Raw genomic sequence first — 15,029 nt, 5'->3', positions numbered from 1 at the left:
TTGAACACCAGCCAACTGTTGTGTAAAATTTCATACCAAATCTATAAATTACACACCCACAATTATGGGCCAACCTGACTTTTTTTTTTTTTAATATTGTATTGCCTTGCTTCTTGCCCATTGCAGTTCCAACTTCGTCTCCCTTCTCCTCCTCAATTCAAGCACCACCTGAAGCCCTTCCAGAGACTCAGGGGTATTGACTTTCTGAGATCTTGCTGGTCTGCTCCATGCCTTTTTATGGCACTAAGCAATGAAATTAGATGTGGCACATGTGCTATCATAGAATAACTTTTAATTGCTTAATTAAATCAAAGATTTAAGGAAGGAAAGACTCAAGAGTTCCCTTTGAATGAGAAAAATAAGGATATGCCAAAATGGATGATGTTACTAATCATTGGAAGAAAGCCTCTTAGTATTTACATATGATAAAAATGCAGGCCAGTACATTAAAAACAGTAAGTACACTTTTAAAATTTTCAATTCAGTATATTTATGAGCTTTTATTATACAGGTAGTCCTATAAAGGACATAGAAGACCTCATTATACCACTTAATTCAAATCAGGGTTAGATTAAAAAAACCCCACCACACAGGACAAAGAAATTGCCATAAAATTAAGTTACTATAAATGTGTTCCAGTTTAAGTAAATAAGCCCCTAAAACGGGCCTTAGGAAAAGTCTACACTGTATATAGACAGACTTAGGCATACCAAGTATACAGGTGACAATTAGCAAGTGTGTAAAGCTATGGTCATTTTTCTAAATCTAAAGGCGACCAAATGAAAAGACCTAAAAAAGGAAACTGTTAAATCCATTTGTACATGGATTTAACAGTGAAGCATTTCATTCTTCATGTTTTTACTTGGTGTCTTGAAATAATCCCCTTTCTGTCTCCACTCTCCCTCTTAGACACTGCGCCCGCCTTATTTATTTATGAAGTCTGAAGGTTAGTCCTACCTGCTGAGACTAATTAGCCCTGTGCTTTGTATCCTATGCAATCCTGTCTGATTAAATGTACACATTTGTTTTACTTCTTTTTAGGCTCCTTCTCACTCTACTTCTGATTTTCTGATTAATATTAAAGTTTGGAGTTACAGTGATTCTCCTCTTGCCCCCCCCAACCCATTTTTATCTTGCCCGCATCTTATTCTTTAGTGTGCAAATGTGGTTGTGAATTTTTTTCCAGTGCAGGGGAATTCGTTGGCCTTGTCAATCTTGGCATCATTATTTTTAGTAGTCTTCTTTTGGAGACCTTAGCCTATAAAACAGTTTTGCTGAAACCCCAAACTCTCTAAATATTACATGGTAAATTTACTTTCTTTTGGAAACCTAGGTGCTGGTGGGCCAGCTGAAGAGTAGGTGAGCTTTTTAAAGGAAAGGTGGGGCAACAGTACATTGTGGACTCTAGACCAACACTGCTCCTAATAGGCAATTTGCTAATTCTTACTGATTTATTTTTTTTTCTGGTTCTTTTTGTCCCCTTTGCATGTTGTAGTGTCCAGCAGTCCGCTGCTTATCGGATATTTGCAAGAAAATGAACGTTCTTCCTCCATCACTCAGAACTGTGTTTTGGGAGCTGGGCCTTTCCCCTGTAACGTAATTCTGTTCCCCATTTTGTAACAAATCAATCTGCTCCCCCCCTGGAGTTCCAACCTAAAGGTCAACAAATACCTGCCTCACACCCCAGGTTTCCCATCTCCTCGGGGGAGGTCTTCAGCTTGGGCTTGGTTAGCAATTTCCTGCCAGAGCCATCTACATCTTGATTATTTGGTCAGTCTTTTGGAGGATTTCATTTCAGACCCCCTTCGAGAAAGGCTCCAGCCCAACTGATCCAGGGGTTGGTGAACTTTCAGTTTTATTTTCCCCAGCGGTGTTAACGCCCAAACTTTTCACCTCCAAAGTCAGAAAGGACTTTGAATCCTACCTCATTTCCTACCACCTCCAACGTCAGTTAAAAATAAAAGAACACCACTGTACACTTAAAAGAATCATATGTATTTTTCTTAAAGATATTTTTAATGCCCCTGACAAACACTACAGTATTTGATTGTTTTTTGGATAAAAAGTCATGTTGGCATATTTACCCTAGTGGGACTTAACATTTAATGAAATGATTCACTATTAATAAACAAAAAAAAAAAAAAAAGGGAGGAGGGAGCCCTGGTGGGTCACTAGTTTCTTTCACTGTGAGATGACCAGGAACTTTGCCCAGCCCTTCACTTCCCCAAGCTCTCAGAAAGTGGAGGGCTGATCTTTCCTTTTGACCACTTCAGTTACCTCCCGCCCGAGGGTGGCCCCTTTCACTGCTGCGTGAACCGCGAAGCAGCCCCGGCCCCGTCCTTTCCCACAACACTCCCCTCCTTTTCCCCTTCCTGGAGACTTATTTCTAATATCGCCAAAGTGCACTTTTTCTGGGCCTCTCCGCATCCCCGCCCCCCAAGTGGGCTTTCCTTCCGCCTTCCGCGGCTCGGATTCCTGACTCCGGCGGTCGCCACCCCCTTCCCCTCCTCTCCCACTCCGCATTGTCTTTCTGAAGCCGCCCCCTCCCGGAGCGAGGGCCCGCACCCGCGCCCCGGCTCCCGGGCTCGCCCGCACTGCGCGCAGGCCGCTCCCCCTGCACACTCCTCCCCCCGCTCCCCTGCCGCCCGCCCCTCGCCGCCTCCCCCTCCTCCCGCTCCCGGCGCCCTAAAGGATCATTGTTAGCCGCCCCCGCCCCGCCCACCCCGGCTGTTTATTTATGCACACGTCAGCGGGCCGGCCCCGCCCCCCGGCATCTCATTAAGGCGAGTGTGTTCCTCTCGCCCTGTCAATAATCTCCGCTCCCAGACTACTCCGTTCCTCCGGATTTCGATCCCCCTTTTTCTATCTGTCAATCAGCGCCGCCTTTGAACTGAAAAGCTCTCAGTCTAACTTCAACTCACTCAAATCCGAGCGGCACGAGCACCTCCTGTATCTTCGGCTTCCCCCCCCTCTGCTCTTTATATCTGACTTCTTGTTGTTGTTGGTGTTTTTTTTTTTTTACCCCCCTTTTTTATTTATTATTTTTTTGCACATTGATCGGATCCTTGGGAACGAGAGAAAAAAGAAACCCAAACTCACGCGTGCAGAAGATCTCCCCCCCTTCCCCTCCCCTCCTCCCTCTTTTCCCCTCCCCAGGAGAAAAAGACCCCCAAGCAGAGAAAAAAAAGTTCACCTTGGACTCGTCTTTTTCTTGCAATATTTTTTTTTGGGGGGGGCCAAAACTTTTTTCGGGGTGATTTTTTTTTTTTTTTTGGCTTTTCTTCCTCCTTCATTTTTCTTCCAAAATTGCTGCTGGTGGGTGAAAAAAATGCCGCAGCTGAACGGCGGTGGAGGGGATGACCTAGGCGCCAACGACGAACTGATCTCCTTCAAAGACGAGGGCGAGCAGGAGGAGAAGAGCTCCGAAAACTCCTCGGCGGAGAGGGATTTAGCTGATGTCAAGTCGTCTCTAGTCAATGAATCAGAAACGAATCAAAACAGCTCCTCCGATTCCGAGGTAGGAGAAGCCCCCCGGGCTGGTGGGGCACTCGGTCCGCTCCCGGCTCGGCGGCCGCGGCCGACGGCGGAGAGCCCGGGCCGGGGGCGGCGGCGGGCCCAGCGGGCGGCGGGGCGCGCGGGGCCGCCGCGGCAAAACTTGTGACCCTGTTTTCTCTCTCCCCCCACCCCGCCGCCCCTGTCTCCCCCTTCTCCCCCGCTGCCTGGCGTTTGCCCCCTCGCCCTCCCCTCTCCCACCCCTGCGGGAAGGCGGAAAGACGGCCTCCGCCGCGCTCCGAAAGTTTCCGAGATAAATCCCGGGAAAGTTTGGAAGAAGGTGAGTACGCCCCGCGCGCCCCGCAGCCGCCCCCGCGCCCCCCGGGCCGGCCGCCCCGCGCGCCCCGGCCCGCGCCCCGCTCGGCCCGGCCCCGCGCCGGCCCTGCCGGGGCGCCCGGCCCGCGGGGCACTTTCTGAAAAGTTTCTCCTCCTCTCTCCCGCTCCGCGCGGCCGCCGCCGTCCCCTCGCCGCCCCGCCATGTTAGCGGCCAAGAGGCAAGATGGAGGGCTCTTTAAGGGGCCACCGTATCCCGGCTACCCCTTCATCATGATCCCCGACCTGACGAGCCCCTACCTCCCCAACGGATCGCTCTCGCCCACCGCCCGAACCGTAAGTGCCTCCGCGCGGCCCCCGCCCGCTGCCCGCCCGCCCGCGGCCCCGCATGCGGCCCTGCCCTGCCCCCTCCCCGCCCCCGCGCCCCCGCCTCCGCCCCTCCCCCGCTCGTGGCCCAGGCAGCCCGAAACTCTCCAAACTTTTCTGCCTTTTGTGGACTGGATTTGTTTGCACTTCGCCATGTTCTTGCTTTCAGTTTGCTGCCTCGTGATGCTGGGGAGACCTTTCTTTCCGAGCAGGGCTTTTGTCGGGGGTGTGTGTGTGTGTGTGTTAGTCTGAAGAACTTTTTTTCCGCGCTGATTCCCTCCCCCCACTTTGGTGGTGGAGGTTGTTTCTTCACCCTGGGAAGATGACTGTGTGGCTCTTTCTTTGCTCCCTCTCTCTCTTTTCCTTCCCTCTTCTGCGGCGTCTCGGGCTTTCCCCGGTTAACCCCTTGGCTGCCGCTGCCGGGCCCGAGCGGCCGGCCGCGCCCGGCGCGGAGTGGACCCTCCCGGCGCCGGGCCCGAGCGCGCGGGGCCGGGCCCTGCGGAGGCGCCTCGGCTCTCTCTTTCGGGCGGCTGTTTATTTAGCTTTCTAGTGGCGGTCACTGGCTCTCGGCCCTCCTTCCCCCTTTCCCTGGAAGGTCAAACTTCCCAGACTGGTCCCACCGCTCACTTGGGGGCCCCGAGGCGTCCTTTTCCTTGGCTACCCCGCAGGGCCGCGAGCGCCCTGGGCGCCGTGGCGGGCTCGGCGGTCCGGCGCGCTGGCCGCGGGCTCTCTCGGGCCTGTGCCGGGCGGGGAGGCCCCTGCGGCCCGGGTTCTTGGTTTGTGTGCAGCTGGATGGCCTCCTCCGAGCGGACTTGATGTATTTCTAGGGAATTTTGGCGCCTTGGGGTGTGTACCAGGGGCTGCGCTCGCCAGCTTCCGAGTAGGCCCTGAGTGGGCCCTGGGGGGCCAGAGACCAGGGCGTGCCGGCTCAAGGGGGTGCAGGGGGCGAGGGAGGCCAGGGGCGCCCCTCCTTCAAGGGAGTGGGCCGCTGATCGCAGGCCACTCAACTTTGGGGGCCCCAGGGCGGCGCGGGGTGCCAGGCTCCGGGGACGCTTCCTGCAGCGTGCGCCCCGAACCCACCCCTGACATTTGTTAATACTGCCCGACCCCGCACCCCACCGGCCTCTGCCCCCTGCCCTCACCCTGAACCCCCTCCTCCCCATCTCTCCCTTCCCTCTGCAAAGCAAGATTACAGTCTCTGGACGCAAGACGTGTTTGTGCCTGGCTTCCCGGGATTGTCATTTTGCACCTTCTTCTGGTTTGGTTCCCTACTCCTTATTTACACACACGACTTTTGTTTTTTCTTTTTCGGTAACTCGAGATAGTAATTTGAAATAATGCATCCACTGTTCAGCAGCCGTGGATTCGGTGCTAATGGCCGAGGGCTTGCAGGACGGGAGTCGATCAGATCTACAAGTGTTTTTAAGCATTAAAATATTAACTATCAGGTTTGACTTGTTTTTTTGGGCCCTGGCAAAATGGCAAGAGCATGCTAGACCGGTCACTTTTTATTGCTAGGAAAGAGGAATAATTGTTCCCCCCTCCCCCAGCGCCCAGGCTTCTGCGTGCTTGGGAGGCTGTGGAGCGGTTCGGCCCGACCCTCTGCTGCAGGGCCAGCTCCGCCGGGCTGCAGGGGCCGGCTCCGGGCGCGCAGCTCCGGGCGCGCAGCCGTAGGGAACCACAGTCCGGTGACTTTGTATTCTTCTTGCGAGCTTATAGGGCATCTTAAACGGGGCTGTTCGGCTCAGAATCCGAGTGTTGGCGTGCTAAGAAACCCGACCGAGCAGCATTCCAAAGAAACCCTGAGAATTTCTCCCTCTCCTCCCCTCCCTTCCCATACGACCATTCCCTGCTATTATTTATAAATCCACTTAGCCATCGAAAGGGCCATCCGACCATGCCGCTTAGAGGGCGGGCTTGCTGGTTTTCTCCACTCTGTTCAAACTCCCTGTCTGACGCCGGCCGTCTTGCCGGCCCTTCTTCCAAAACTTGAGCAGTTGTGTTGTGCTGTAATTAGGAAGCGGGGAAATTGTTGAAGGCAAATAAATGATTTCCTGGTGCGAAAAGGAAGGCTCCCAAGGATCGGTCCCCTTTGTGGGCATTATAGGAATAGAGGGCGTCTAGTTATTTTAATTGTGGACGTAGCGGGTGGCCTTGTGCTGTGACATCAGACTGAGCCCGAGAAGACGTTTCTGAACTCAGTAGGCAGTTTTCGTATTTACATGTCAAACACCAGCGGACATCTTTGTGTACACCGCCCCTTCCTCCTTCCTCTCTGTTACCTGGGTTAGATTATGTGCTCCAAAATTAAAGTTTTTTACTTAGGCTGGTCAGCAGAGCCATGGAAGTGAGGTCGGTAGGCTGTTGTGTGTCACTCCTGACGTCCTGGATCAGAGAGCCAGCTTGCAATTCCAGATTTGATACAGCTGCCGGAGGAATCTATAGGCAAGATAGCGGTCTTTCCACGCTCATCTGAAATCCTTAGTGCCTTACACAGGCTGTTTTTGAGGGCGAGGTGTAAAGACAAATTAGCTGTATGCTTTATTCTTTTCCGGTTGCCCCTTGGTGGTGGTGCGTTTTGCTACATTTTCTGTTACGTATGGGTGTACCTGTAAGCAGCTGCATCCTTTGCTTTTTGCAAACTCTCTGGAACCCTGATTTCTGCTTTCCTATTTAAGAATGGAAAGAATTAAGGAGTATCATTAAATCAGCTTATGATGAATAATACATTATCTCAAAAATAATGCTTTAATTGCTGAAGACGCCATAAAGCTTGATAGTAATAATTTTATTTTAAAACGACAAAGATTTCTGCATAACATTAATTTAGTCTTTGATACAGTAATAGGAATGGCTTTTAGAAAGACAGATTCAGATACAAAAATGCATTAAGGAGCGATTTCCTTAAGTAGATGGGAAGTGTTAGAACTGCAAATATTAGAATTGTGGTAACATTTGTGTACTAAAGATAAGAATACTGCAACCATATTAAAGTTGATAGGAAAAAGTAGTTTTACGGTTCTTTTTCCCTCCTGGCAAACAAATAGGAATATGGTGGTTGAAATTCCAGTTAGGTTTGAAATTCCATTTTAAGAGATTGGTTATTAGAGCCCTTGCGTTTCCTTTTATCCAAAGTTATTTGCTTTGCAACTGAGCTATTTGCTACTAGGTTGAACAGATAAATAAGCAGCATCTTGAATTGGACAGATAAATAAGCAGCACTTGGAATCCAGCATTTAAAGGAAACCAAGAGGGGCCTATTCTTTGGGGTTTTATTTAGCCCGGCAACTTCTCTTTCTGGTTTGTGAAAATGGATGTTTTCTCCTCACTCAAACAACATAATCCTTTCTAATACAAAAGATTTAGACCTTGGAGTGTGAAGGGTTAATGGTGGTCCCTCCCTGTTGTTCTCCCACCCCCCACCTCACTCCTGATTGTTTTGACAACACTTTTCAAAGTGTGACATTCCAAGCCCCTACATAACAATGTAATATTACTGTAATTACACAGGTCATTACATTTTAAATAGAGAACAATAAAATGCTTATCGTCCTGAAAAGGAACAGGTGTTCTTGCCCTTCTTTGGTATTTATGCTAATTGTTTTTCATCTCCTTCAGAAATATTTATGGCGAAGCCTGTTTAGATTTCAATCTCAATGCAACAGTATTAATTCCACGCTAATCTTTATAGGTTGTGGTTTAATGTCTGCAGTATGGATTATGTGGTCAACATTCACCCAATAAGTCATATCTTAATGATTATAAATTTAATATGCCAGCGTTTTCCAGTTTGTTGATATTGAAGCTTTCCGAAACCCCAGAAACAAACTCTTAGGCAGTTGGGAGCCTAAAGTGCTTATCTGGAAGAAGTGTTTTTGGAAACTTTTGACTGCTTAAAGGAAGTAGCTTTGACTGATGCTCCCTATCTCTGATTGAGACAAGATTTTGAGGAAAACAATCGCTGGTCTTGCTGGGACTTTTTCACTTTGATTTTAATTTTGCTGATAGAGATTTCATTTAGAGGCACTGCTGGAACTTGGTCAGCTTTCTATTTCTTAGCAAGCTGTGAAAAAGTTACAGGAAGGTTTCCGGGGCCTTGCTGATTCAAGAATGCTGTTCTGTGTGCAGCGTTGGATCACTGCAGTTCTGCACGCCATTAAAAAAAATATTTGCTTTAGAGAACTAGCATTTTAATAGTTACACCAGGGGCTGCCCTTTTAAAGGTTATAGTAGAAGTCTTTCCAGGTTTTGAATGCCTCCTTACATCCCATGAGGTGCCTGGGTGTGTGCAAAGAGTGCCTGGGTTTCTTGGTGCAGCTTCTCTTACACACGCGCAGTGGGTAAACTAGACGGTATCTAAGGGGATTTTACATTTTGTCAGAGGTTTCACAACAGGGGCCCCCGAATCACATTAAAAATGCACTGCAGAGAAGGGACAGCTGCAGATTTTTGTGTGGACGCGTGTTTCTGGACCATGACTAAAACTCCGAGGACCTTTTCCCCAGCTGTCTGGAAGTTATGTGGAAGTTGGTTTATTGGCAGTTAAGTATGAGACAACCTGGATTTAGCAAATGCTCTCTCCTACACAGGAAGTAGATGACATTATATTGGGGGGAGGGAGGAGACTTCAGGCCAGGAGTGATTTACTCCTTTTTTTTTTTTTTTTTTTAAATCATGGCTTTGCCAAATAAATAAGCACTTTCCAAGGAAGTAGGTGTAAGCTTTTTAGTCTTGGTGTGTGGAATTAGATAATATCTTTGACTGCGTTTATAACTCTTTTGAGGTGACACATTTCAAAGTTTCGAAAAGGAGGGTGAACCAAATTCTTGAGGGTTTTATTTTTGAAGGGATGTGTGATGTGGGCGTCTGAGTTTCTTCTGGGAGTGGATATTGGCAACCGTGTAAGTAAATCTTCCACTCTGACTTATAATTGAGCACATTTGTGAAGGAAATGGTTAATTTTACAACCAAAGGCAAACTTGCACCTCGACAGGTCTGCTGAAAGAAATGTGCCCCAGTCCTTTGCTGGCAAGCACGCCACCGGGTCATAAATCCACAGGCTTTATTTACAGCCCATAACACTTATGAATGTTAAGATATTTGACGCCACGTTGGCCTTATAATATTCAAGGTCCACAGACATTGGCAGTAGCTCAAATTTCTCTCACTAATTATAAGCAATGAGATGCGGGGGGAGAACCCAACGCAAATGCTGCCCTCCCCCCTCCAGCCCCCCCCCCCATCTGAGTTTACGGAGACAGACAGCTCCCCTCCTTTGGCAGCTGACTTGTACTTCTCCTCTAGGCTATTGTTATACACATTTATAAAGAGCACTTTCAGGGATGGAAATTCAGTGGGGGGCTCTGCCCAAATGCCTTTTTCTAAAGCAAAGTTGCTCTAGGTGTTTGCATCTTTTCCCCCTTTTCTTCTGGTTTCTCCCTTTTCTTTTTCCTTTCTCTTTTCTTTCTTACTCTCCCCTCCCCAGCCCCTGGTTCTTTCTTTCATTCTTTTTTTTTTTTTTTTTTTTGAGATTACATTGCCTATATTGTGCATTTTTCCCAGAATACTTAAAGAAACCTGATAGGAGAGACTGCTCTTTAATTTATATGATGTTCCACTGAGCTGGAAGGGAAAATATACACATTGCGTAGTGCACTGGCTAACGTGAGAGTTTCAGAAACGTGAGGTGGGGTGAGGAGAGTTGATTACAAGAATTTAATAGATGAGTGAGGGAAAAAAATCCAGGTTTACTTTGAGGATTGGAGGGAAAAATGCCCTGGTATCTGGGGGAAGAGGCAGGGAAAAGTATCCAGAGGAGGTGGAATAAATGCTTGAGCAAGAAAGATAAGGAAAGTATGAGAAGAGAGGACCAAGATTTGGGCTTGAGGGAATTGAAATTGGGGATTGGAAGCTGATTTGTGGAGGAGGTGGAAGTGCCAGGGGAGAGCCTGTTAGGATATTGCCTTGCTCAGCAGATTGGTTCCAATTCCCTGGTCACCCAAGGTGTTCTGTCCAGCAACAGATAGGTTTCACCTCAGTTACCCTGTAAGCACCCGGGGCCTGGGGGACTGGGTGGGGCATTATCTGTGGTTGAGACCCTGGTGTGAGAGAGGAATTGTGCTGCCGATTTTAATTTATGTTTAGAAAGTGGGCAGTTCTGGGGTGTGTGTGTGTGTGTGTGTGTGTGTGTGGCAAACTGAACACGCTGTGAAAGGGTTGCAAGGTGTGGGATTCCGAGGCGACTGCTGATCGGCTTGGGGAGGTGATGGCTCTGTCATTTCTGGCTGGATGTTTCCCTTCATCCATCCCAAACTTAAAGACCCAGGCCGAAAGGTTTTCCTTTCTAATCAATGGAATGCAGAAACTTACTAGCCCTCAGGGATAGATGTGAATCCCTAAACAGCTCATTACAAAGATGGGGCTGTGGGATCTTTGAACGGGTTATCAGCCGCGGTGTTCTTCAGTTTTCCCAAGATAGGTTTTTCTTCCTTAGGCACATCTGATTTCGGGCTGGTAATTCGGCCCGTTATATTTTATTCCTTTTGTCATGAAGTAGCCCCCAAACAGTTCGGTCTGCCTAGAAAGGAATGCATAGGAAGGAGTGGGATCAGTTCTGAAGGAGTTAAAATTGCTCCCTAAAGTTTGGCATCATGAAAATAAATTTGAGGCCTGGTAGGCATTAGCAGGGCACAGCACATTTACAGAGCTTAATTAGTAGGAACTGTAATTGTTCATGGTCTGCCAGAAGAAGTAATGTTCAGGAAAAGTGGAGTCCCTCTCTTGCAGTCTTCAGTTTGAAACCGATAAATCACTTGCATATTTGTGTAGTGATTCAAATGGAGCTAAGACCTCTCCCATCCCAACATGTGGTAAATTGTAAAGTCAATGAATTGCAGATGTAGGCTACAGTGAGATTCTCTTAGACAATGCAGAATGAATGGGAAAGAGTGATGCTATAAATATTTACTGAGAAGATAACTAGATTCCTTCGTGCTGGGCCAATTATGATGTACTAAATATATTAGTAAAATGCTTAAAAAATCGAGAGGATTTGTGTGGGTCTTTGGGTGGGTTGGTTTGTTTTGGAAAGTGAAATAAAAGGCACTATGTTATTGTCGTGTCAGTTTTATTAAGCCTGAATCACAATGGCATACCCACGGAAGGACACATGAAACCCACATTAATGCAAATTAATTCGTTATGAGTTGCTGCGCTGTGACTGCTAAATGGAGTAATGATGGGGCATCATTTTAAGAGTGTTAGTGTAGCAACTTTTAATGAAAAATGCTGTGTTGGGAACATGTCTCAGCACTTCAGCCCACGTGTTTTTATATGTGCTAGAAATATCTTTTGTACAAGAGCAGGAAACTTGATTCACTTAATTTTTTCCCCAAACAGTTTAAGAACTTTAATTATGTTTTGATGTTGAAAGAAAAGCATGTAGTTTTTCTCAAAAATCAACCCAGAAATGCCTATCACTATAACCAAATTCAACCTCAGTTTTTCTTTCTTTCTTTTTTTTTTTTGGAAGAGATTGCAGCACAGAGTGGAAAAACAATGAATATAGCATCCCCCCATAGACCTATAGGTAGAACTTTCTTGAAGCGATTTTTCCCCTGTTTTTTTCTTCTTAGAGGATTTTGGTCTCAGGCAATGTTGCAAGTCAATACTTCTTTCCCCAAATGTGAGTAGGTGGATATGTATGGAAGCTGTAAAAGTTAATGATCGTTCTCTGACTCATAGCTGATGGTTTCAGGTTGAGGAAAAGAAAAATTAATGAGGGTAAATAGATATTTGATGGAACATTGAGACAGTGGGAGAGATTGTTCTTGTGTCTAAAGGCATGCATTTTGTTGCAGCAGAATTTCTGAGGGAGAATGCCAGGAAGGAAAAGGAGATGCCATTGTTAAGTTGTTTTAGGATAGTACAAATGTTCAGTGTCTAGATCTTTGCAGGAATGTTTAAACTTGCGTACCTACCAGTCAATTCTGGTTTTGCCTTCCCTCTTGAAGTTGGAGGCCCCCTTGGCACTTTTCAGAAGGGTAGGCAGTAACCCAAAGTCTTGGTCAAAAGTTTATTTCCCATTAAACATAGAAGGCTCTCAGCATAGGTTGGGGGCTGGGGGGCGGTGCACATAATAGTCTGTAGTTGCTGCCTCAGCCTCTAAAATGACTAATGACCTAAGAAAAGATCTTAGATACACTAAAAAAAGGTCTTTTAAGCTAATGACATGGAAATTGGACTTAAAGTCTAATCATGGTAGTAGCTACAGGGTAATGAGGAAAGTGGACCAAAAAAACCCCAAACCTCTTCAGAAATGGATTGATTTATACATATATATATATATATATATATATATATATATATATATGAAAGAGAAAGCCAGGTGATTCATAAAACTGAAAATAAAGTAAATGGTCCACCTTTTCCCAATTTTGCAGAATTGAGTAGACATCAAAAATTAATGGTCATCATGTTGGAAGTTAACTTAGTGCTGGAAAAACCAGCATCAGGTTCCAATTTTTTTAGTCGCGTCTTTGAGGATGATAGTCCTGTGGTTGAACAAAGCTGTCTCCACTTCCTCCTGTCTCTGCGTATTTCTGATGTCTTGTATGTGAAACATCAAATTTAGAGCCCGTGGTAGTGCTTAGAAATAAAACAAGAGCAATGAAGATATGATAGTAATAAGGGAAGCGGTTAATCGTAAAATGTTGGTCTTTAAATTGCTGAAGAATTTCGCAAGCCTGTGCTGAGAACTGCCAAGTCTCCATGGTTCTTCTTCTGGACAAGTGAAGGCCAGGGCATCTGGGGGCAGGAGAGTTGGGGGTGGGCTTGACTGCTATAAATAGGCACCCAGGAGGGCAAGGATTAATTTTGTTGAGAGTTTCATGGGAAGGACTGAAAAGTACCTTGGAGTTCTCATTTGGTGACTCTCCTGGGCACTCCAGGGAAGGAGGCACTGTGTGGAAGGTGTGACACATGACCAGGTCACAGCAGCCACCTTTGTGGGATGAGGAAGTGCTCCTGGAGTGCTCCCGGGGGGCGTCTCTTAAACTCAGATATGCTGAGTCGTCTTGTCTTGGATCTCTTAACCTCCCCATGTCATCCAAAACACAAAGGGTCAGCCATCTCTTTTCTCCGTCCTTATATCTTCTAGAGAGAGATGAATGACCAGTTTAGAGTGCCAAGTGTTTACTGGGTAATTGTACTTTGTCTTAAAAAACTACACTGCACTGAATGAAGCATCTTTGTGTTTTACAGGGAAGGAAAAAACAGTGGAAAGTGTGCATTTTAGAAAAATGTTTTTGGGAACAGAGGAGGTGAAATCTCAAAGGAGAAACAAGAAAATTTTAAGTTCTTGTTGCTGTAGCTGGAGGAAGTGTAGCTTGGAAATTTCTCCAAACACAATGGTTATTGGCTGGGAGTGAAGATCTCACGCAGACCCAGAATAAGCTGCGTGTGCTGGGTGTGTTTGTGAGCTGGTTAAGGCTTTTCTGTGCTGGACACCTGAGGGAAGTTACGTTGCTTTGGGGAGAGGGGCGGTGTTAGAATGGCGTGTGTGCGTGTGTGCGTGTGCGCGCGTGTGCGTGTGCGTGTGTGTGTGTGTGTGTGTGTGTGTGTGTGAGAGAGAGAGAGAGAGAGAGAGAGGGAGGATAAAATTAACTTTGTCCTGCATGTTGGTTTCTCTGCCAGAGTCTTCAGGAACTTGCAGCTGCATTTTTACTGTGTTAGTTGCAACATTCTCTCTAGGATTGTTGGTCTTCTTTGGGTGGTGATGAAGGCAAGGATTAAGAACGGAACTGGACAAGTGAAAATTGAATTTGGATTAGCCACAGTCTCATTAATTTATTCATAAGGCTGTGACTATATGAATTTTTTTTTTCCACCGCATATCCTTGGTTATCAGGTGTCCATTCAATTTTAATTGACGATATAAGATTCCTGTGGTTAGCCCGAGTACAGATTGCCTAGGGCTCCGCAGGGTTTGTGGGAAGAATAGCTTGGACAAGTTTCCATTAAGCTCTGAATCAGGCAGTTGGAAAAGAGGAGAATAAAACCAGCTGAAAAGAGAGGGACAAGTTGTTAGTGTTGCCTACTCTGCTTAGAAGGGAGAAGCCTCCTCTCGGACAAGAGCTACTCTCCAGCCAAGAATTTCAAGCTCGCAGAGGAACCTGTCCCAGGCACAGAAGTTGTTTTAACATGATGCAGAATTGTCACAGTAATTAGTGCAATCTCCCTTTACTGACTGGCAGTTCTTACAAAAAGGAGAGGCGGACAAAGAGTTCAAATTCATCTTTCTTTTTCAGCGATTCACTTTAGATGAACTGCTTCTGAGTGTGTTTGGGGGGGCTTGTGTGTTCGGGACAGATCTTCAGTTGTTTTAGGGGACTGTGGTTTATTATACTGCTCTGACAGATATGGGGATTTTTTTGGGGGGCCCATCTTTTGGTGCCATCTTTTGATTAATATTCTATTCGGGGCAAGCAGACTTACATATATTTTTGTTTGTTTATTTGGAACACATACCAGAACAGATAAAACAAATAAACTATTTTTGTTTATTTGGCCCACTGTTTCCTAAAATGGATACTTAGAGCCTTATCCCATGAGCAATATGGATTTAGACTTTTTTTATTTGATTACTTCTGTGTTGTGTTTATTTGGAATTAGTTCAAAAGTTCTTATGTGAATTTCCTTTTTTATTTAAAAGAAAAAAACAAACAAGAAACCATTGTGTGCAGACTGAATGATTTTTCTTCCAGGGAGCAAGATACAAACTATTTGGATCTGAAACTTGCTTACAGCCTAAATCAGGCTTTGTTCTAATGACACAGAAG

The 15,029-nt window shown here is 46.4% G+C and overlaps 1 protein-coding gene across 31 annotated transcripts in view; it reads left to right on the top strand.

Moving 5' to 3' along the window:
* Positions 1–3,328: 3,328 nt before the first annotated feature.
* TCF7L2 (transcription factor 7 like 2) overlaps positions 3,329–15,029 on the top strand; it is a 191,354-nt gene continuing 179,653 nt past the window's right edge. For all 31 annotated transcript variants that reach the window (XM_012772162.2, XM_012771989.2, XM_012771996.2 and 28 more), the window contains exons 1-3: positions 3,329–3,517; positions 3,766–3,832; positions 4,037–4,161. In XM_012772162.2, the coding sequence (XP_012627616.1) occupies positions 3,329–3,517; positions 3,766–3,832; positions 4,037–4,161 (381 nt within the window). The remainder of the gene's footprint in view (positions 3,518–3,765; positions 3,833–4,036; positions 4,162–15,029) is intronic.

The sequence above is a fragment of the Microcebus murinus genome, chromosome 14 (assembly GCF_040939455.1).
Source record: "Microcebus murinus isolate Inina chromosome 14, M.murinus_Inina_mat1.0, whole genome shotgun sequence".
NCBI lineage: Eukaryota > Metazoa > Chordata > Mammalia > Primates > Cheirogaleidae > Microcebus > Microcebus murinus.
Note: the sequence above shows the minus strand (reverse complement) of the source record. Positions and strands in the feature narration are given on the sequence as shown.